Raw genomic sequence first — 23,559 nt, 5'->3', positions numbered from 1 at the left:
GAGCAATAGCAACCACATGAACATGTACCTGAAGGGAATGCCTCTCTGTCATCTGCAAGGAAGCCTGGACTTTATGAATGGGAACTTCTTTTTTTTATAGTGTGTGTCCTCCTGACTGACAGTGAATGGGTTAAAGAGGAACCTGAAGAAGGGAGGAGGGCAGCACCTACTCATCTCTACCTCCTACTCTGATGAAGATGCTGCAGCTATGGTGCTGGTGGGGAACACATTGGCACCAAGGGGGTTAGTGTGGGCAACAAAAGAAGTCCATCTCTAACTCCTCATTGAGTCCAGAAGACCTGCCCACTGCTTATCAACAGCACAGCAGTCCTTGTAGAGATCCAGTTTGGTCCTGATAGATAGTCTCACCCAACTGCACAGAGATGATGGAGGTGAACAGGACCTGTCTTGACTGCTGGACACCTGGAACAGATGGTACAGAGAGAGAGGAACAAGCCTCACCTGGGCTGACCACTGCACTGGCTGTTGTCCTCATCTTCACCATCATTGTGGACATCTTGGGCAATGTACTGGTCATACTGTCAGTCCTCAGGAACAAAAAGCTCCGGAATGCTGGTGGGTACCAAATAATGGTGGGAGGGTTTGCAATGTGAGTAACCTTTAGATAATGACTTGTTTGGAATGCAGAAACTAATGCAATGCATCTTAATATTAAATGCATCTCACATTGATGGGAGTTTGCTAACTTTTGCTTCACATATTGCTGGTTTATTTCACTTTTAAGAATGAAAATCTCAACAAACAAAACACTTTAGTAAATAGAAAAAATGGCACTAGACAAGCAATAGTAGGGACCCAAGCATAAGCAAGATCCTAAGGTGTGCTGCTATAGTAGGCATCTATAATTCACCTATTATATGCAAATTCTATTCTGTGATTCATCATTAGCATTAACCTCTATGTTTAGGCTGCAATCCTAGTAAATTACTCGTAGTGGATGTGCACATCTTGCAAGCTCCAATTCACAATAAGCGTGTGTAGCAATGTGCCACCTCTCTTTGGGTCACCACCGCAGAGTTTTGTCACTTAGGGTAGGCTCCTGTGACAGCAAGAAGCAGTTCAAGGTCGCATAGGGCATAGGTTATTAAACCATCCACTACACCCATTATACAGGTGAGAGGCTGATGATACATTTGTACATACTTCAGTGTGGGTGATGCTGCAGCATCAGTTAGATAACTGTATAAATGCAATTTCTATATACATGTAAAGCACATTTTGGAATTTTCCATGCATGGTTTCAAGATACTTTATTGCTGTTATTGCTTTATTAACAAACTTAGTGACATTTTGGGCAATTAAATCAGTTTATTTGTTTTATCAACATAAGTGTTTTTTTTTTTTTACTGTAATGTAATTCCTCTTGAGAGATGCTAATGGTATGAGAAAGACTTGATTTCTGCTTTCCCAATGTTTCATTTCAGGACATCTATTCACAAATGTTTGATATTCTGTTTATAAATGTTTGATATTCTATTTATAAATAATGTTTGATATTCTATTTATAAATAATACTTAAAATTTGTATTAAGGCTACTTTCACACTAGCGTTGTTTTAATCCGGCGTTCAATTCCGACACCGGAACTGCCCGCCGGATCCGGAAAAACGTGTGAAAACGGATTACATTTGAATCCTGATCAGGATTTCGATCACAATGAAAAAATGCATTGGAAAAAACGGATCCGCCATTTATGGACTTTAACTTTTTTTTCACATTTTTCGGGCTTAACATGCAAAAGCCGGATCCGTTTTGACTGAACACACAGTGCCAGATCCGGCGTTAATGCAAGTCAATGGGAAAAAGGCCTGATCCGGCGTTCAGTCAAAGTGTTCAGGCTTTTTGGCCGGAGGTAAAAATACTGCATGCTACGTTTTTCTGAAAAGCCTGATCAGTCAAAAAGACTGAACTGAAGAAATCCTGATGCATCCTGAAGGACTGACTCTCCATTCAGAATGCATGGGGATAAAACTGATCAGTTCTTTTCCGGATTTGAGCTCCTAGGACGGAACTCAGCGCCGGAAAAGAAAAACGCTAGTGTGAAAGTAGCCTTAGAGATGGCTCACTTCTTGGACAGTAATTGGAATGGGTGCACCTACAGAGAAGATTACACCCAATCTTCAGAGAATAATATATAAATAAAAGAGTAGTAGGGCACACCTACACTTGAATAGACATAGGAGGTTTTATATAATACAATTTAATTTATTCAAACAGACACTGTGTATGATAACACATATGTATAATAACACATAAAACTTGATTAAACAAATATTCGCATGCTATAAATTCTCATGATAAAATAATAAAATCGATAATAGTGCACACTAAAACACACACTTATATATATAGTCCTGAAAAAGAGATCCTGGTGTGGACAGAAAAGGGTAAATCCTTCCTATAACTATGTTTGTCCGTAATGTGGTGCTCACATAGCAAATCAAATTGTTCAACTCTTTGACATAGTTTGTGATATTCAGGAACTACAGGGCAAAGTTCCCAAAGTGGCCTCAGTGTAATCAGATAGGGGTAAGTAGTCTAATTACTTGTGTTCCTTTTGTTTGGTTTTAGTGTCCCAAAGCTCACTGTCTGTATATACACTGGTTCGGCATTAGTTTTCTACTCACGGTTTCGTAAGATTATGCCGGCTGTGTTGCGGTTAGTGTGGCGTCCCACGTGTGTTACGCTTGCAGGCAGTGGTATAGCTTCCAGGGTATGGATCCAGGGATCTTCAGTCATCAATTGTAGGAGTGCCGTAGTTGAAAATTTGTAGGTAGAGGTTCCTGTCAGGTGCTCTAATCAAGCAGCAGGCTGGTTTTCACTGCGGCAATCAGTCTTGGATTTTTCCTGCCAATTTTGTTTGATACCGATCCCTCTCCTTATAGTCGGTTTGAAGCGCTTCAATATTCCGATTGTATATTCATGGCTAGCCACTGAGGAAGGAGTCGTAGCCAACTCCGAAACGCGTTTGGTGAAAGAGGATCCCATGAAACTGAATATACAATCGGAATATTGAAGCGCTGCAAACCAACTATAAGGAGAGGGATCGGTATCAAACAAAATTGGCAGGAAAAATCCAAGACTGATTGCCACAGTAAAAACCAGCCTGCTGCTTGATTAGAGCACCTGGCAGGAACCTCTACCTACAAATTTTCAACTACGGCACTCCTACAATTGATGTCTGAAGATCCCTGGATCCATACCCTGGAAGCTATACCACTGCCTGCAAGCGTAACACACGTGGGACGCCACGCTAACCGCAACACAGCCCGCATAATCTTACGAAACCGTGAGTAGAAAACTAATGCCGAACCAGTGTATATACAGACAGTGAGCTTTGGGACACTAAAACCAAACAAAAGGAACACAAGTGATTAGACTACTTACCCCTATCTGATTACACTGAGGCCACTTTGGGAACTTTGCCCTGTAGTTCCTGAATATCACGAACTATGTCAAAGAGTTGAACAATTTGATTTGCTATGTGAGCACCACATTACGGACAAACATAGTTATAGGAAGGATTTACCCTTTTCTGTCCACACCAGGATCTCTTTTTCAGGACTATATATATAAGTGTGTGTTTTAGTGTGCACTATTATCGATTTTATTATTTTATCATGAGAATTTATAGCATGCGAATATTTGTTTAATCAAGTTTTATGTGTTATTATACATATGTGTTATCATACACAGTGTCTGTTTGAATAAATTAAATTGTATTATATAAAACCTCCTATGTGTATTCAAGTGTAGGTGTGCCCTACTACTCTTTTATTTATAAATAATACTTAATACTCTCTTAATCTATGTATAGATTGTGTGTATTGTCTATAACAATTGTCTATTATTTTATAATTTTGAGTCTCTGTTCACATTGCCTGCAGACCTTTCTTTGATGATTATGTTACTTTTGAAAACAAGTACTATCCTTGCTAGAAAAACTACAGAAACTGTGACAGAACCCCTACAGACCCCATTATTTATTTATTTTATATAGTGCATTAGAGATGAGCGAATCGAATCCCACGAAGTGGAATTTGATCTGAATTTCAGGATAAATTCGATTCGCCTAGAAGCCGAATTTCCTTGTGCTTCGTGTCAGCGAATTGATTTAACCTGAAATAGTATAAAAAACGTACCTCCCCCATTTACTCGCGACGGGCCGCCAGCCTCCATCTTGCTTGAAGATCTCGGCCAAAGATTACAATTACATCATCACGCTGGCCGGCGTGATAACGTCATAATTCACCACGCCAGCCGGCGTGATGACGTAATCTCGCGCCGCACAGGATCTCGGCCGAGATCTTCAAGCAAGATGGCGGCAGCCGGCCCGTTATGAGAAAATGGAGGTAGTAAGTTTGATTAAAAAAAAATGTTATTGTTAATTTTACACTCAGATGCCATGATCGTGTATGAACGCGGCATCCGAGAGGTACAATGACGGGGGCCGCGCTATCGTAGCTCCCTGTCATTGCACCCGCTACTTACAAAAAAATGCGCTTCGCGACGAAGTAATTCATCACGAAGCACATTTTTTTTTGAAATTTGGCAAATCAGCCGACTCAAACTTTTAAGAAATTCGCTCATCTCTAATTAGCATCCAACTGTCCTCAATGGGGCTCACAATCTAAGTTCCCTATCAGTAGGTCTTTGGAGTGTGGGAGGAAACCGGAGTACCCGAAGGAAACCCACACAAACACGGGGAAAACATACAAACTCCATGCAGATGTTGTCCTTGGTCAGATTCAAACCTAGGATCCCAACTAACCACTGAGCCACTGTGCTGCCCATTATAATTATAAGATAATGGAGTCCGGATCTGCTGCATGATGTATCTGACACAGCCTTATGGTTTCCATTATAAAAAGAAGCCATGATGCCAGTGTGAACAAAACTTACAAGTTTGTCTCTGTTCACATCAAGTTCTGCCACTACATTCATTGTATATAATTTGGGAAATGCAATGGACATGTACGTCTAATGTGTCCGTTAAAGGGAACCTGTCACATTGAACATGATGTTTGAGCTGCAGTCAGCATGTTATAGAGCAGGAGGAGCTGAGCACACTGATATCTAACTTTATAGGAAATATTTAGTATAACTTGTATTTCATTCATTTACATTCCTGCTCATTCTGGGCTTTGACATCAAGGAGCCGCTCCTATCAGTGACTGACAGCCTGCCCTCTATGACTGTGTATACAGAGATAGCTGTCAATCACTGATAGGACCGCCTCCTGGACTTAAAGCAGGAATTTAAATAAATAATATATGTTATACAGAATTTTTTCCTATAAAACTATATACAGTTGCAAGAAAAAGTATGTGAACCCTTTGGAATGATATGGATTTCTGCACAAATTGGTCATAAATTGTGATCTGATCTTCATCTAAGTCACAACAATAGACAATCACAGTCTGCTTAAACTAATAACACACAAAGAATTAAATGTTACCATGTTTTTATTGAACACACCATGGAAACATTCACAGTGCAGGTGGAAAAAGTATGTGAACCCTTGGATTTAATAACTGGTTGAACCTCCTTTGGCAGCAATAACTTCAACCAAACGTTTCCTGTAGTTGCAGATCAGACGTGCACAACGGTCAGGAGTAATTCTTGACCATTCCTCTTTACAGAACTGTTTCAGTTCAGCAATATTCTTGAGATGTCTTGTGTGAATCGCTTTCTTGAGGTCATGCCACAGCATCTCAATCGGGTTGAGGTCAGGACTCTGACTGGGCCACTCCAGAAGGCATATTTTCTTCTGTTAAAGCCATTCTGTTGTTGATTTACTTCTATGCTTTGGGTCGTCCTGTTGCAACACCCATCTTCTGTTGAGCTTCAGCTGGTGGACAGATAACCTTAAGTTCTCCTGAAAAATGTCTGGATAAACTTGGGAAATCATTTTTCCTTTGATGATAGCAATCCATCCAGGCCCTGACGCAGCAAAGCAGCCCCAAACCATGATGCCCCCACCACCATACTTCACAGTTGGGATGAGGTTTTGATGTTGGTGTGCTGTGCCTCTTTTTCTCCACACATAGTGTTGTGTGTTTCTACCAAACAACTCAACTTTGGTTTCATCTGTCCACAGAATATTTTGCCAGTACTGCTGTGGAACATCCAGGTGCTCTTGTGCAAACTGTAAACGTGCAGCAATGTTTTTTTTGGACAGCAGTGGCTTCCTCTGTGGTATCCTCCCATGAAATCCATTTTTGTTTAGTGTTTTACGTATCGTAGATTCGCTAACAGGGATGTTAGCATATGCCAGAGACTTTTGTAAGTCTTTAGCTGACACTCTAGGATTCTTCTTCACCTCATTGAGCAGTCTCCGCTGTGCTCTTGCAGTTATCTTTACAGGACGGCCACTCCTAGGGAGAATAGCAGCAGTGCTGAACTTTCTCCATTTATAGACAATTTGTCTTACCGTGGACTGATGAACAGCAAGGCTTTTGGAGATACTTTTGTAACCCGTTCCATCTTTATGCAAGTCAACAATTTTTAATCGTAGGTCTTCTGAGAGCTCTTTTGTGCGAGGCATCATTCACATCAGGCAATGCTTCTTGTGAAAAGCAAACCGAGAACTGGTGTGTGTTTTTTATAGGGCAGGGCAGCTGTAACCAACACCTCCAATCTCATCTCATTGATTGGACTCCAGTTGGCTGACACCTCATTTCAATTAGCTCTTGGAGATGTCATTAGTCTAGGGGTTCACATACTTTTTCCACCTGCACTGTGAATGTTTACATGGTGTGTTCAATAAAAACATGGTAACATTTAATTCTTTGTGTGTTATTAGTTTAAGCAGACTGTGATTGTCTATTGTTGTGACTTAGATGAAGATCAGATCACAAATCGGACATGCTATATTTTTTTTTGCGGGGCCACGGAACAGAGCAAGGGATGCGGACAGCACACGGAGTGCTGTCCACATCTTTTGCGGCCCCATTGAAGTGAATGGGTCTGCACCCGAGCCGCAAAAAATGCAGCTCGGATGCGGACCACAACAATGGCCATGTGCATGAGGCCTTACATGGTGACAGGTTTACTTTGTTGGCCAGACATATTATAAAAGAGTATTCATTTTTTCATGTTTCCATGGTATATGTAAATTACACATTTTTTGAACTATATTGAGTGTAGCAAAGCTTAGTTGACCACACTCCTATGTACAGCTGAAAGCCCAAAAAATGTATACTGCTCAGCACCCTTTGTTATTTTTACAATGGTAGTCAATGACAGATGGACTGTATGCAACAGTATAGGCATGTAATTGCTCATGTTCAGGATTCGCACCATATGTAAAAGTTAAATATAATGTGAACAAAGAGTAAGCATTATTTGATCACAAAATTGCTTTACTTCACCAACTGAACAGTAGTGATGATTGCACTGTATTTCAGACATCCATAGCATGGATATTTGGTTGCCAGTCTGACAATGTTCAGTATTGTTATTGTGACTAATTATAAAGTAAAATATATCATAAAATTGGAAGTTTTACATATGCAAATATCCAATTAAGAGTTGTAGTGAGGAGCAGCAGTGTTGAAGTTGTCATTTGGCTCAGCACACTGATAACAGTGTGTTATATGTGGTTTTGCATAGGACTCCTCTTAGATCTAATTTAGTAAATATTTTAGCTGATCGAAGTCTTTCAAGCAGCTCAGGGATTAAGGGAAGTGGATAACGATTCTTAACTGTAATCTTGTTCAGTTTCCTAGTCAATGCATGGTCGCAGGCTATGGTCTTTCTTTTCTACGAAGAACAGAGCTGCCCCTGCTGGAGATGTTGAGGGCCTGATGAACTCTTTTTGTAGGTTTTCATCGATGTACTCCTTAAGAACCCGCAATTCCGGTTCTGAGAGAGAATAAATACAACCAAAAGGTATTTCTGCCCCAGGTAGCAACTCTATGGGACAGTCATAAGGGCTATGTGGAGGTAATTGATCAGCATTCTTTTTATCGCAGACATCTTGAAATTGCCTGTATTGTGGAGGAAAATTGGCAAATTGCATAGGAGCCGCTTCCTCAACTTGAGCTTCCTGGGTGACAGACTGACTTCGTAGACAATGTTTGTTGAAAAAGTCCGAAGTGAATGTTATAGTGAGTGACCCCCAGTTGATAGAGGGGTTGTGGGCAGCAAACCAATGAATGCCCAGAATGACAGGAAACTTTGGTGACGCTATTAGCTGAAAACTGATGGTCTCCTGGTGATTGGATTCAATGTGAAGTTAAAGAGGAACAGTCTCATGTGTCACCGGCCCAGATGATAAAGGTGAGCCATCGACAGTCTCCATCTCAACTGGTGCCATCTTGTTAATCAGTTTTATATTGTGATTATGAGCAAATTTAATGTCCATAAAGTTTCCACCAGCTCCAGAGTCTAACATGGCAGAACAAGTAATGTCACGTCCTTGCAGCAGGATACGGATAGGAATGGCAAAATGAGAGGATTGAGAGCAAACTTTATTTCCATCGGCAATTACTGGTGAGACAGTCTGAGCGACGGAGTTTATTTGTTCGGACACTTTTAGATCAGTGGCAGCAATAGTTCACTTTAATTTATTAGGGCAGTTGACTGCGTAATGTCCAGAATCTCCTCAATAAATGCAAAGGTTCTCAGCACACCGTCTCTCTTTCTTTTGAATAGAGATAGATTTCCTGATTGTGTCTATCTGCATGGGTTAAGGGGTGTCAGAAAAACTCCTCTGTACAGGTGGACCAACAGAGAAACGCCCCCCACCATTATTACCAAGCTGTCCAAGTCTCTCTTTCCTTCTTTCGGTGAGTCTTTGATCAATACGGATACATAGCCGGATGAAGGCCTCCAGATCATTAGGGGTGTCTACTCTGGCAAGCTCATCTTTCACCTGTTCAGACAGACCACGACGAAATTGGCTCTTTTGCGCTGCTGGGTTCCATGTAGTGTCAGCCACCCACTGGCGAAACTCAGCAGTATATTCAGCCACTGAGCGTTTTTCCTGACGCAAGTTGCGCAGCTTAGCTTCAGCGGTAGCGCAGCGGTTAGGATCAGCAAACACTTGATTCATAGCAGTTACAAAACTCATCGAAATTGTTTAGGATGTCACTGTCCTGTTCCACATAAGGGGAGGCCCAAGCTAGGGCTTCATCAGTCAGGAGATTGATAATAAACAGTACCTTTTTCCATCCAGAAGGAAACGCAGTGGATTGCATTTGGAAATAGATCCGGCACTGATTAAGGAAACCTCTGTATTGCCTGCGATCCCCATATAATTTTTGCGGTCAAGGCATGCGTGCGCTAAAGTCTGTAGCGATGATATCCTGGGAGCGTAAGTCCAGTATTTGCCTCTGCAAATCATTGATCTCATCTTGTTGGTCTTTCACCATGTTGTGTAGATCTGAGAACCTTTCTTGATAAGTGACACCAAACTTTTGCAGCTCAGCAATTTGCTGCACTAGAGGCGCTGCGACAGCGGACTCCATGTTTATGCCAGATTATTCTGTAACGATCTAGGTTCAGGCTCGGAGTCCAGTAGCTGAAAGCAGCAATGCACAAGCAGAGGTAGATGAGAGGCCGCAAGCAGATGGAAGTCAGGACAAGCGTGGGTCAATAGCTGAAGATGTCAGATAAGTGAAGGAGCACGAGCAAGCGTAGTAGGATGATACAAGCCACGGGTCGGTACACGGATGATAACGCCGATTTCACAGGAAGCAGCGAGGAGCAAGATATTGGCAGAGAGAACAATAATCTGGCAATGAAACAGAGCAAGGGCATGGCTTTTAAAGGAAGTACATGGGAGGAGCCCACCACGGCCTCTGTGTGCACCATCAGCAGCACGTGAGCATAAATGGTATATAAATGGTATATATGCTTGCAAGTATGTCACACGTACAGTAGCGCAGGTTTTGTAAGTGTATCCGCAAATAAATTAGTCTGAATGTCACAGATATATAGGATGCGCAAACGTTATACAGGAGATGTAGTGCAGGTAATGTGAAAAAATTTGACTGAATATCACTGATATTTAGGATGTGCAAATGTTATACAGGAGGTGTAGCACAGGTAAATGTCGCTGTCATTAGTGGCCAAACAATTGCTCTGAATGTCACAGATAATAGTATCAATAGGATGCGCTAATGTAACACAACAGATGTAGCAGAGGTTGTGTCAATGTGAGCAGAAGCCAAACAATTGCGTGCAGGTTGTGCTAATAATATATATTTCAGCCAGATAAAACAATAGTCCTTAAAAGGACTTTTGGGTCTCTAACACCTTTCAACACTAAACAATTCCCGATGACGCGTTTCGGCCAGCCAATCACTGTATTGCCAGTAACCAACATGGCTATGGCATTACAGTGAGGGCCAGTACCTCCCTGAACGTTTATTGGCTGCGGGGAGGAGACTCGAGCATCGCGCTCGAGCACACGCGGTGTTCGGCCAAACACCGCAATGTGCCAAGCATCGCGATGCTCGAGTGAAAACAGTGTTTGGCCGAGCATGCTCGCCCAACACTATTGATAAGATCTTCAGCTGAATCTCTGTAGGAATGGAGTTCATGACAGGTAAAGTATGGAGAGGAGGTGGAAGGTATAGTAATGAGCAGCAGCACTTCTATGCTGTCTCCATTCCAATAGCAACACATTACCACAGTCTATCCTATGTGTATTTATTTCATGTCTCCTCATGAACTCCATTCCTACAGAGCTTCATCTGAAGAGCATATAAAACTGTATTCAGGATCATAATCCCTGACAAGTAGAGCAGAGAGGAGGATGAGGCAGCTCTTTAGCTCAGTGGTGTGAAGTAACTTGTCCTGCTGTGTGAGTAGGACATGTTTTCTGTGTACTAATAGGACGGTGGCCATTTTATTTCCCCTGATGATTGCTCCCTAGATAAAATGAGCCACTATAACCAATGAAAGGCATTTAGGAATATATTTAGAATAAAGTAATGTTTTAAATATTTTCATTTTCTTAATTCCTTGAGAACCCTTTTAACCACTTTCCGTCCGCCCATAGGATATAAACGTCCTATGGGTGGACCTCTATTTCTGAAAGCACGTTTTAAAACGTCCTTTCAGAAATAGCAGCTGCACGCTAATCGTGCAGCTGCTGATCGGGTTGCCCGCTGTCAGTGACAGCAGGGCAACCCTTAGAGAAGGCAGGGACATTTCCCAGGTGTCCCTGCCTTCTGGATCGCTGCAGACACAGCGCTCACCGATGTGACCGCCGTGACCGGAGAGTGCAGGGGCTGTGTGAGGTCTTTCAGAGACCTAGATCAGCCCTACTCTGAGGCTGTACAGCGCAGAATTACGCTGTACAGCCTCTCTAGGGGGTGCATTTCTTCTGTAACTGGGGCTACTATGTCAGCCCCAGTTACAGGAGAAATCAACAGTGAAAAAAAAAAGAAAAAGTGAAGTAAATGTCCCCCAGAGGTCTTGTATGAACTTATGGGGGACGAAAAGTGTAAAATAAAAAAAAAAAAATAAAAGGTTGAAAATAAAAAAATAAAAAAAAGTTTCACATGTAAAAAAGAAAAAGTCCCCAAGTAAGGAATGAAAAAAAATGTTAAAAATAGAAAAAATAAAATAAAATAGACATATTTGGTATTGCCGCGTCCGTAAAAACCAGCTCTATAAAAATATCACATGACCTAACCCCTCGGCTGAACACCGTAAAAAAAAAAAAAAAAACGGTGTCAAAACAAGCAATTTTTGTCACCTTGCATCACAAAAGGTGCAACACCAAGTGATCAAAAACGCGTATGTCCCACAAAATGGTACCAATAAAACAGTCACCTCATCCCGCAAAAAATGAGCCCCTACATAAGAAAATCTCTCAAAAAAACTATAGCTCTTAGAACATGGAGACACTAAAACATAATTTTTTGGGTTTCAAAAATGCTATTATTGTGTTAAAGTGAAACAAATAAAAAAAGTATACATATTAGGTATTGCCGCGTCCGTAAAAACCAGCTCTATAAAAATATCACATGAGCTAACCCCTCAGGTGAACACCGTAAAAAAAAAAAAAAAAAACTGTGTCAAAACAATCAATTTTTGTCACCTTGCATCACATAAGGTGCAACACCAAGTGATCAAAAATGCGTATGTCCCACAAAATAGTACCAATAAAACCGTCACCTCATCCCGCAAAAAATGAGCCCCTACATAAGAAAATCTCTAAAAAAATAAAAAAACTATAGCTCTCAGAACATGGACACATTAAAACATAATTTTTTTGTTTCAAAAATGCTATTATTGTGTAAAACTTTAATAAATGAGAAAAAGTATACATATTAGGTATCGCCACGTCCATAACAATCTGCTCTATAAAAATGTCACTTGACTGAACACCTCAGGTGAACGCTGTAAAAATAAATAAATAGAAACTGTGCTAAAACAACCAATTTTTTGGTCACCTTGCCCCATAAAGTGTTATAATGAATGATCAAAAAATCATATGTACCCAAAAATAGTACTAATAAAACTGGCACCTTATCCCCTAGTTTCCAAAATGGGGTCACTTCTTGGGAGTTTCTACTGTAAGGGTGCATCAGAGGGCTTCAAATGGGACATGGCATCTAAAAACCATGTGGAGTTCCTTTTCTTCTGCGCCCTGCCGTGTGCCCATACAGCAGTTTATGACCACATGTGGGGTGTTTCTGTAAACCGCAGAATCTGGGTAATAAATATTGAGTTTTGTTTGGCTGTTAACCATCGATGTGTTAAAGAAAAAAATTGATTAAAATGGAAAATCTGCCAAAAAAGTGAAATTTAAAAATTTGATCTCCATTTTCCTTTAATTCTTGTGGAACGCCTAAAGGGTTAACAAAGTTTGTAAAATCGGTTTTGAATACCTTGAGGGGTGTAGTTTCTACAATGGGGTCATTTATGGGGGTATCCACTATGTAGGCCCCACAGTGACTTCAGACCTGAACTGGTCCTTAAAAAGTGGGTTTTGGCAATTTTCTTAAAAATTTGAAGAATTGCTTCTAAACTTCTAAGCCTTCTAACATCCTAAAAAAATAAAATGACATTTCCAAAATGATGCCAACATAAAGTAGACATATGGGGAATGTTAAGTAATAAATATTTTATGAGGTATCACTTTCTGTTTTAAAAGCAGAGAAATTTAAATTTAGAAAATTGCGAATTTTTCTAATTTTTGGGTAAATTTGGGATTTTTTCATAAATAAAGGTGAAATATTTTGACTCAAATTTATGACTATCATGAAGTACAATGTGTCACGAGAAAACAATCTCTGAATGACTTGGATAAATAAAGGCGTTCCAAAGTTATTACCACATAAAGTGAGATATGTCAGTTTTGCTAAATTTGGCCTGGTCAGGAAGGGGGCAAATGGCCCAGATGGCAGGTGGTTAAGTTCCTTGTCTTTTTGCCAATCAAAGTCACAGGCAGCTTTCCTGAAAATTGCAGTTACAATTGATTTCGATAATTATCCATGAGGAAACGTAATAAATTAGCTGCAACTTTTTTGTAAACCTAAAATAGGACATACGTTGTGGGGGGCGATCGAAACATTGTGCATAAAATTGTATGTGCTCTTTGAAAAAGTGAATGACTGGCCCTAGCTGTATAATGAGTGCTGCTAATATCTATCATTAATATGTATGTAAATGTTTCTGGCACTAGAGGAAAATAGTGTTTATAGAGCAGGCGTTTTTATTAGAAAGCTAATTAAAAAGCAAATTTTCCATGCATAAAATGTCCCTTAATGGGAAACACTAGGTAACATTTCACTGCACAATACAATAAATTTCTGCATATAAATATGGACTTAGTTGAGTCAGTTTTGTTATGTAGTAAAATACATGACATGTCCGTAAAGTCCTGACTATTGAGGGGTTGTTTATTGCAAATGAAAGCACATGTCCAAGACATATTGTTTGTAGGTACAACATTCTGTGCTCATTAATTTTGTATTATATCTTTTTTAAACTTTGTTTTATTATTAAAGGGCATCTGTCAGCAGATTTGTACCTATGACACTGGCTGACCTGTTACATGTGCAGCTAAAGTCATCTGTGTTGGTCCCATGTTCATATGTGCCCGCATTGCTGAGAAAAATGATGTTTTAATATATGCAAATGAGCCTCTTGGATCAACGGGGGCGTTGCCTTTATACCTAGAGGCTCTGCTCTCTCTGCAACTGCTGCACACTCTCCATTTTGATTGACGGGCAAGGCAGTGTAAACGTAATCACTCTAGGTCAAAGTGCAGAGGTGTAACGGCAACGCCTCCATTGCTCCTAGAGGCTCATTTGCATATATTAAAGCATCATTAAAACATCATTTTTCTCAGAAATGCAGGCACATATGAACATAAGACCAACACAGATGGCTTCATCTGCCAAGAGCACATGTACCAGGTCAGCCAGTTTCATAGGGACAAATCTGCTGACAGAGGCCCTTCAATTTTTTCCAATGAGGAGTACAAAAGAGAAATGGGGGGGAGGGGAAGGAAACATGGCGCATGAGTGCAAACATAACATACGGTAATTATACCATCCATGCAACTAAGCATCCTATTACACATATTTAATACCAACAAACTCTAAACACATTGTACATTAACTAAGCATCATTCCATCTCACAGATATCACAGAAATGCCGGGCAGCTCACCCTTCTGTCCTGCTATTTGAAGTATGGGAGAAGAAAAAGGGAAGAGGGGGAACAGGATGGGGAGAGCTTCAACAAACTAACTTGTTCTCATCTTTTTCAAGTGTAATTCAGCTCCAACCCAAGCAATCCATCATATAGAGGGTAGACTTGATAAGCGCACAGGTCTGGACGACATACGAAAAAATCCCTAAGACACAAAAAGATTTCAAAGAGGAGGTTCCCCTAACTTACTCCTGATGCCACACCATCCATTGCAACCAAATTTTTTTTTATTACTGTTTGAATGCATATGAAGTAAATTAATAAAATGTTTCAAAAACAAATGTTCAACTATATGTTCCTTGTGCAGGGACACATCTACCCTGTTACATGATAAGTTATCCATCTGCTGCCACAAAATATAAGAGATAATGGTGAGCAGGTATACCTCTCAGGTCCCAAGTAACCGAAGATGGCCTGGTGGGGTTCATTAGGTACAAAATTGGCTAGATGTGTTGAAACCAAAAGTTGAATACAGGTCCAAAGGGGTTTAATATTGGGGCATGACCATAAACAGTAGAAGAGATGTGCAATAGATTTAGACACAGTGCTATTTTATGATCCTTATTTGGTGTAAGATAAGATCTATGGGAGACTTTTAGTCTTATAGCCAGAAAACAGGGCGAGGCAAGTGGTTTCCAAATGGTATATAATGCACTTGGGAAGAAGGAACCCTCTATCTGACTATTACATTGGTAGTTCTGTGTTCAAATGAGAAGGATCAGGGGTCCTTATATCAGACAACTTCAAAATGAGTGCACAATGGGGATAGGTGGCTGGGAAAGCAAGTCGGATGTTTCGGTGTATAGCTAGAGGTATAATCAATAGAAAGAGAGAGACAGTGATTACTCTATATAAACGACTAGTGAGACCACATCTGGAATACTGTCTCCAGTTCTGGAGACCCCACCTACAATAAGATATAGATAAAATTTAACGGGTGTATGGTGGAGGGTCTGAAGCATGAAACATATCAGGAGATACTTAAAGGGGAATTCCTATCACAGACAATAAAAAGAAAAAACAACACCAACATTTTTTTACACAATTTAAAATTAGTTGGGGGTTAGATCAGAACCAGTGTCAGAAAATATTTTTTACACCGAAAGAGTAGTTCAGGCAACAAATTCCCATCAGGGTTGGGAAATTGACAGTAAGTGAATTTAAACGTCTGTCCTAAGATAGGTAATTATATAAGAGCAGACTAGATGGACCTTGTGGTCTTTTTCTGCTGTCAATCTCCTATATTTCTATACTTGTTCTTAGTCTAAGATCTTAAGATATTCTGAATGATATGTCTGGGGGGAATAATCTATTTTCCATTTACTGGAAGAAAACATATTGTGCATAATCCAATGACGTATGGATACATTTATTGTTTAATGTTATTTCATCCTTTACTGTATTCAGTCTAGAAAATCCGTTTAACAAACATGGATTCCACTCCTCTTCTGACAATTGAAAATTGGACTAATTTGCAAGTAATGAGAAAGAGTAACGGCTGTATCTGGATATTTAGAATAAGGTTCATCAAAGAATTACATTTGTTTCTCCTCTATATGAAAAAAAAAATCTGCTAGAAGTTATATCACGAGAATGCCACTCATGAGAGTGTCCATTTTGAAAGTTAGGGTTGTAAATCAATGACTAATGAAAGGACAGTTTGGGGAGAATCAAAATTTATTCCATATTTTTTCCCCAAGCCTTCCAAGCAGAACGTTAAAGTAGCTTTTCTTTATTTCTGATGACAATTTGTCATATTATATCTTTAGAATGGTGAATGCTTAGGCTTTCTGATTCAGATCTCTAATCTCCTGCATAAGCATAGACTTAGTTTACTTTCACACTTGCGCTTTCCCTTTCCATCATAGGATCTCAATAGCGGGGGAAAACGCATCCATTTTGACCCCATTCATTGTACGGGGGCAAAACTGAACTGAACGAAACAGAGTGCGCCAGAATGCATTCTGTTCTGTTTAGCTGCTCCCCCATCGGTGACAGAATAACGCTGCAAGCAGCGGTTTTCTATCCACGATGAGGTGCGGAGCAAGACAAATCCGTCTTGACTCACAATGTAAGTCAATGGGGACGAATCCGTTTTCTCTGACACAATAGAAAACTGATCCGTCCCCCATTGACTTTCAGTGGTGTTCATGGCGGATCCATCTTGGCTATTTTAAAGATAATACATCCGGATCCGTTCATAACGGATGCAGACGGTTGTATTATCATGGCGGAAGCGTTTTTGCTAATCCATGAAACGCTGGTGTGAAAGTAGCCTTAAAGAGGTTGTCAGACATACCCCCATTTTCACCCAGGCAGCCCCCTCCCTTGCCATGCGCTGGATCGCGCATGACAAGGGCTTTTTTGTTTTATGTTTTTACACCACAACACAACACCAGCAGTGTATTCGGTGATGTCACCGGCTCTGATGGGCTGGCTTTAGCACTGCCCTAGTCATTTTACAGGTTAGGGCAGCACTAAAGCCCACCCATTAGTGCCGATGATGTCACCAGGCTCACTGCTGGGCAGAAGCCTCCGCCTAGCAGTTCCCATGGAGAGCCTGGTACATCACCGGATCTTCTAAAAAAGCCTTTGCTCTGCGCGATTCAGTGCAGGGCAAAGGAGAGCATTAGCGCATGTAATGCTCTAATGCTCGTATTAGGGGGGCTGTCTGGGTGAAAATGTGGGTATGTCCTGGTTCAGCTCTGAACCCAGACAACCCCTTTAAAGATGACTGCTGTAACACCTCATGGTATGTTTTATTAACTACTTGCATACCCCATGTAATAACAGTTCTGGTGCATCTATTCTTATGTCTTTCTGTTGTACCATTCCTTTGTTATGCCTGTTAAATGTTATAATTTACAAGCAGTTTCCAGTGAAGGGTCAGACCGGTGTTACCAGTTGGGGGATGTCCCTGCACAGTCTGATACTGGCAACACTGATTGGATATGTCAAACTGTGCAGAGACACACCCCAGCTGGTAACACCCATCTGGACTTTCTTTGCAAACTGCTAGTAGCTAATTCATAACTTCTAGCAGGAATAATAAAGGAGTACCACAACATAGGATCATAGGAATAGATGATTCAGGTTTGCTAGTACATGGGGAATGCAATAAGTTACTAAAACAGACAGGGGATCTAGAGATATGCCGTGCAGCTTTTCAATTGTAACTACTGCAATACTGTACATGTTCAGTCCAGAGGAATACTTTGAATTGCATGTGACTCCCACAGACAACTGGAAAGTTACACCGCAAAAATGGGGAGGTAAAGGGGGCGGGGCACGCTTGACTTCTGGCGAGAAAGCCGCTGCCCCCTTGACTTCAAGACTATCGTTTACATAGCGTGGCCCGTTGAATAAAAGTCTTTTTACAGACTTTTGCGGCATTGCACAGAAAAGACACAGACACCTTTATAGTCTTGATTTTCTAGGTGACAGGTTCCCTTTGAGTTAATCAAGGAGTATTTCTCAGCAAAAAAAATTCTTAAAGCATCTGAGAAGCCATGTTGTATTCAGGACCAGGAGCTGATGAAGATACACTGAATAAATAAGGCTAGTGAATAAGCAATGTGACTTGTGATAAATAATTCGGTTTCTTATGGGTTTTTGTGAAAAAGTTACATGAAAAGCGTGAAATCTGCAGAAAAGTTGTATATTTCACTATAGATTACAAACCACATCATTTTTTACATGTATTGTTTTCTTCTTCTCTTCATTCGTAGAACTCTTATGAACCCTCTTCTGCTTCCAAAAACTGAGAGAAAAAACGCTTCCCTTTTCCCTCTCCCTACTTTTTATATAAACCCATCTAAGGCTCCCATCATTTTGAAACACCCAGATCTAAATGTCCTTCCTTTTAAATAATTGGTGACATTGATGACCATTTTTTATTTTATTAATAATCTCTCAATAATGACTCTTGATGTAAGCTTTGAACTAGTGAGACCCAATGTACACATTCTAGTGTTCAGCACAATATTATTCATATATATGATAGCCAAGCATTTCGTTAGCCTATTCCAGTATTCCAAGGGACTTGACCAAAACCTATGAACAGCATCCCCCTCATGATCAGCAGATATTTTACATTTATATCCTTCATCAGGTCACATTTTAATATCTTTTTCAGGTGTAAAGTACAGCAAAATAAAAAAGTTATATCACTTTATGTGATCTACGGAATACACTTGAAGAATTTATTAAGGTTCCCAAACGACTTCCAATTTATTCTTATTGTGCTCGGATCGGCTCATGCTGAGAGGGTACCCTACCTAAGCCTATACTCCACCCCCCCAACCTAGAAGCAGCAGAGTTATGCCGGAACTGCTTATCGAAGGGTAGCCTAAAGGGGGCTACCCCAATGATGAGACCTGAAAGAAGGGAGGGCTCCTGGGTGGGTTGAAATCGTTCGAACCGACAAGTGGGGGGAGGAGGGCCAGGTTTAAATAGTGAACGCCCCGCCTCCCCTCACACAAATGCGGCACTCTTAATTGCCTACCACTTGTGCTCGGATCGGCTCATGCTGAGAGGGTACCCTACCTAAGCCTATACTCCACCCCCCCAACCTAGAAGCAGCAGAGTTATGCCGGAACTGCTTATCGAAGGGTAGCCTAAAGGGGCCAAAAGAACCATGCATAGGAGTTAGAAAACTTGATAACAGAAACTACAGACCAAAACTCGAAAGCCAATGATATTTCGTATAAGGATCCGGGATATTACGTATGGAACACACGGAACTGCAACGACCCAACCGTTTGATGACATGTACTGGCACCTTATGCATGGACGCCGCCGCTGCCGCGCCCATGCGGAAGGAATGTCCTGTGATCCAGCGAGGACCGACCCCTGGACCTGTCAACTAACCTGAATGTACGTAAGAAAGGCCGCGGTGGTTAGCCGGGCATTGCCTAGTTCGAGTACGGGAGAACATGCCGCTTGGACTAAATACTACGCAGCCAAGCCTTCAAGGCCTGCACCGGACACCATCTGCTGTCCGTGGGAAAGTATCTGACCGCCACTGGTTGCCCCGGCCGTGACGTCTTGGACGAGGCCAAGGTGAGGACATAGATGGACCCTAGCCGGATGAGCTGACCTTTCCGCAGGTACCCAGCCAGCGTATTGGTGCCCATGAGCTCGCCTGACCTGAGGAATCCATGGAAGGCCAGGTACAAGGCTGTTTCTACCAGAGCGCTAACCTGTGGCCCGAACGGTTTGCCCCTGCAGTTTGCCTGTCACGGCCTGAACAAGCTACCGGTAAATAGCTGACGCCCATGTCGTTTCACAACAGACATTTTGCGCAAACCCTTCAACGCCGCTTTGATCGGGTGGGCGGAGAAGAGTGACGGTAGGTCCGGATGTAGCCTGCACCAATGGTGCTGAATACCTGCCATGTATAGTTAACAATGCTATAGGACAGGTTTAATTGAGAGTGGCAAAAACCCTGACAAAGCCCAATAGGTGAGTGATAGGTCCCCGGCCAGCAGCCGGGTAGGTGTTCTCATATCTCTGAAACAGGTGTCAAGCTGTCTTGTAAGCCCTCAGAGTATTACTGGCCAAGGAATTGGCCATCAGTCTCTTAGCTATGGTGAGATGGGAAACTAGTCCCAGCGCAGCTGGGCCTGGTGAGGAAAATTTATTTATTTATTTATTTTTAATCTCCATGCGTGAGAGACTCTAATGGCGGAGTCCTGTGTGTAAACCTAAAGCGGAGAAGCCATGCGTGAGAGACTAATGGCGGAGTCATATGTGTAAAACTAAAATGGAGAAGCTCTGCGTGAGGGACACTAATGGCGGAGTCATATGTGTAAAACTAAAACGGAGAAGCCATGCGTGAGAGACTCAGATGGCGGAGTCATATGTGTAGCCTAAAACGGGGAAGCCATGCGTGAGACTCTAATGGCAGAGACATATGTGTGAACCTAAACGGAGAAGCCATGCGTGAGAGACTAATGGCGGAGTCATATGTGTAACCTAAAAGGGAGAAGCCATGCGTGAGAGACTCTAATGGCGGAGTCATATGTGTAAACCTAAAACGGAGCAGCCATGCGTGAGAGATTCTAATGACGGAGTCATATGTGCCAACCTAAAACGGAGAAGCCAGGCGTGAGAGACTAATGGCGGAGTCATATGTGTAAAACTCACACTGAGAAGCCATGCGTGAGAGACTCTAATGGCGGAGTCATATGTGTAACCTAAAACGGAGAAGCCATGCGTGAGAGACTCTAATGGCGGAGTCATATGTGTAACCTAAACGGAGAAGCCATGCATGAGAGACTAATGGCGGAGTCATATGTGTAACCTAAAACGGAGAAGCCATGCGTGAGAGACTCTAATGGCGGAGTCATATGTGTAAACCTAAAACGGAGCAGCCATGCGTGAGAGATTCTAATGGCGGAGTCATATGTGCCAACCTAAAACGGAGAAGCCAGGCGTGAGAGACTAATGGCGGAGTCGTATGTGTAAAACTCACACTGAGAAGCCATGCGTGAGAGACTCTAATGGCGGAGTCATATGTGTAACCTAAAACGGGGAAGCCATGCGTGAGAGACTATAATGGCGGAGTCATATGTGTAACCTAAAACGGAGAAGCCATGCGTGAGAGACTCTAATGGCGGAGTCATATGTGTAAACCTAAAACGGAGAAGCCATGCGTGAGAGACTCTAATGGCAGATCCGTATGTGTAAAACTAACACGGAGAAGCCATGCGTGAGAGACTCAAAAATGTATATATTATTTTATTTATTTATTTTTTTATTTTTTTATATATATATATATATACATTTTTTATTTTATTTTTTTCCACTATCAACCACTTAAGCAGCTCTCGTATGGGCACAGCTCTGAGTACGAGCATGAAGAGCATGGTATAACGCAGATCACCTGCATGGACTAACTAACAACCTGTGCCTAAATAACCCCCTTGGAACCTTATGTACGGCCGGCAGCAGGAAGCCAGCCACCGCCTATGATCTGCTCCCCCTGACCGAGCCTAGTACTCCTTCCCCTGATCCCTGCCTACCTAACGGCACGGCGGCCCGTGCCAGACTTTCTTGAAGATGAGGAGCCTTACCCCCCAGCCGCGTGGGGAGCTCACGCTGCTCCCTGGCAGAATGCACCAGTGCGGGAGGGCCGACCCACCGCCGGCTGGACACTCGTACCGCGTGGGGAGCAGCGCCACTCCCTGGCAATGTGCACCGGATCAGAGGGAGCCCTTCCTTTACCGTGGGCCCCGGCCCCCGCTGGTTTGAACCGTGTGCCGCGTGAGGAGCCGCACAGCTCCCTGGCATTGTGCGTCGGTGCAGGAGTGCCCCCCCTCACCTAGGGGCTGGTTATTGTGACTGGAACCCGCTGGGAGACTGAAGCCTAACTGGACCTACCTGTGACCGTGAGGGCTGACCTCCCAGGCCGTGGCTGACCCACGTGCGTAGTCGTGACGCAACTACCCGTAGATGCCCACCCAGTGCCTGTAGTTAACGGGAGTGCGACCGAGTCTGTGGATGTGACCGACTAGCCCCTGTAGTCGTGAGGGGACCCTACATCGAGAGTAGCGGTAACGGACCATCGCCTGTAGACGTGGTAGTATTACCTCATGAGTCTGTTGACATGAGACTAATGCCTGCAGTCGTGGCCGGTCTTAATAATGAGTCTGCAGTCGTAACGGATTTGTGCCTGCAGTCGTGGCAGGGCTTTAGAGCGGGTCTGTAGTCGTGACAGACTGATGCCTGCAGTCATGGCAGGACTTTATAACGAGTCTGTAGTCGTGACAGACTGATGCCTGCAGTCGTGGCAGGGCTTTATAACGGGTCTGTAGTCGTGACAGACTGATGCCTGCAGTCGTGGCAGGACTTTATAACGAGTCTGTAGTCGTGACAGACTGTTGCCTGCAGTCGTGGCAGGGCTTTATAACGGGTCTGTAGTCGTGACAGACTGTTGCCTGCAGTCGTGGCAGGGCTTTAGAGCGGGTCTGTAGTCGTGACAGACTGATGCCTGCAGTCGTGGCAGGGCTTTATAAGGAGTCTGTAGTCGTGACAGACCTGGCAAAGCAACATTCCTATCTATACCATTATTATAATTTTTCCTTTTTTTTTTTTTCTTCTCTTCCCCCCCACCAAAGGCCACGACTGTAGGCGCCACCCTGTAAGAGATGCGCCAGAGGCCTGGACATAATAGTCCACCATCCCCCGTCCCCCAAACCTATGCAGGAGAAAAGAGGGGGTTGGCCCCCGCATGCACCACCCCTGACTCACCTGGCGGCCATGACAGCCACGAACCCCACAGTATCGTAAGTTAGCCCACCACCTGTGAACCTGAATAACCAAGGACAGACGTGTGAGTGAGCGCACGCCAGCTGGGCGACACTTCACTCATGCCACCGCTCCCTAGCTAACCACCGGATTATTGTGACTGCGCCCGAACCAACCCCCTGACTGACCGTATGGGCTTACTGGCGGCCCGGCTGCGTGCGCAAAGTGACGTGGCCAGCCCCCCTCCTTGAAGCCCTCTTTATATTTGATCCTTGAACATATTCCAAATTTTATTTAAATATTTTTTATATATATTTTAATATTTTTTTTTTATACTCCTGCCTTAGTACCTAGCCACTGTGCCTGAGCAGAGGAGCCCTGCACCTGGACTGCAGTACCAGTATGGGCCTGTAGGTGTCGACCATCCCCCGCCCTCTCTCAAGCCAGGACCTGCTGGAGCGCAGCAAGCCAGTGATTCCCTTCTAGGTTAGAATTAACCATTGAAATCATAACTTGTTATACAGTGCACATGTCTGAGTATCTGCTTATCTTGTCTTGCCTGAGTTTGGCGCAGTAAAGAAGACGAGTTTATTCTGCAGCGGATTCCT

At 42.6% G+C, this 23,559-nt stretch overlaps 1 protein-coding gene across 1 annotated transcript in view; it reads left to right on the top strand.

The window, feature by feature from the left end:
• Positions 1–383: 383 nt before the first annotated feature.
• Positions 384–23,559, top strand: part of GPR50 (G protein-coupled receptor 50) — a 202,438-nt gene continuing 179,262 nt past the window's right edge. The window contains exon 1 of the mRNA XM_040442826.1: positions 384–576. Coding sequence (XP_040298760.1) covers positions 384–576 — 193 coding nt within the window. The remainder of the gene's footprint in view (positions 577–23,559) is intronic.

Source organism: Bufo bufo, chromosome 8 (assembly GCF_905171765.1).
Source record: "Bufo bufo chromosome 8, aBufBuf1.1, whole genome shotgun sequence".
In the NCBI taxonomy this organism is placed as follows: domain Eukaryota; kingdom Metazoa; phylum Chordata; class Amphibia; order Anura; family Bufonidae; genus Bufo; species Bufo bufo.
The sequence above is the reverse complement of the archived record's forward strand: the minus strand, read 5'-3'. Positions and strand labels throughout refer to the sequence as shown.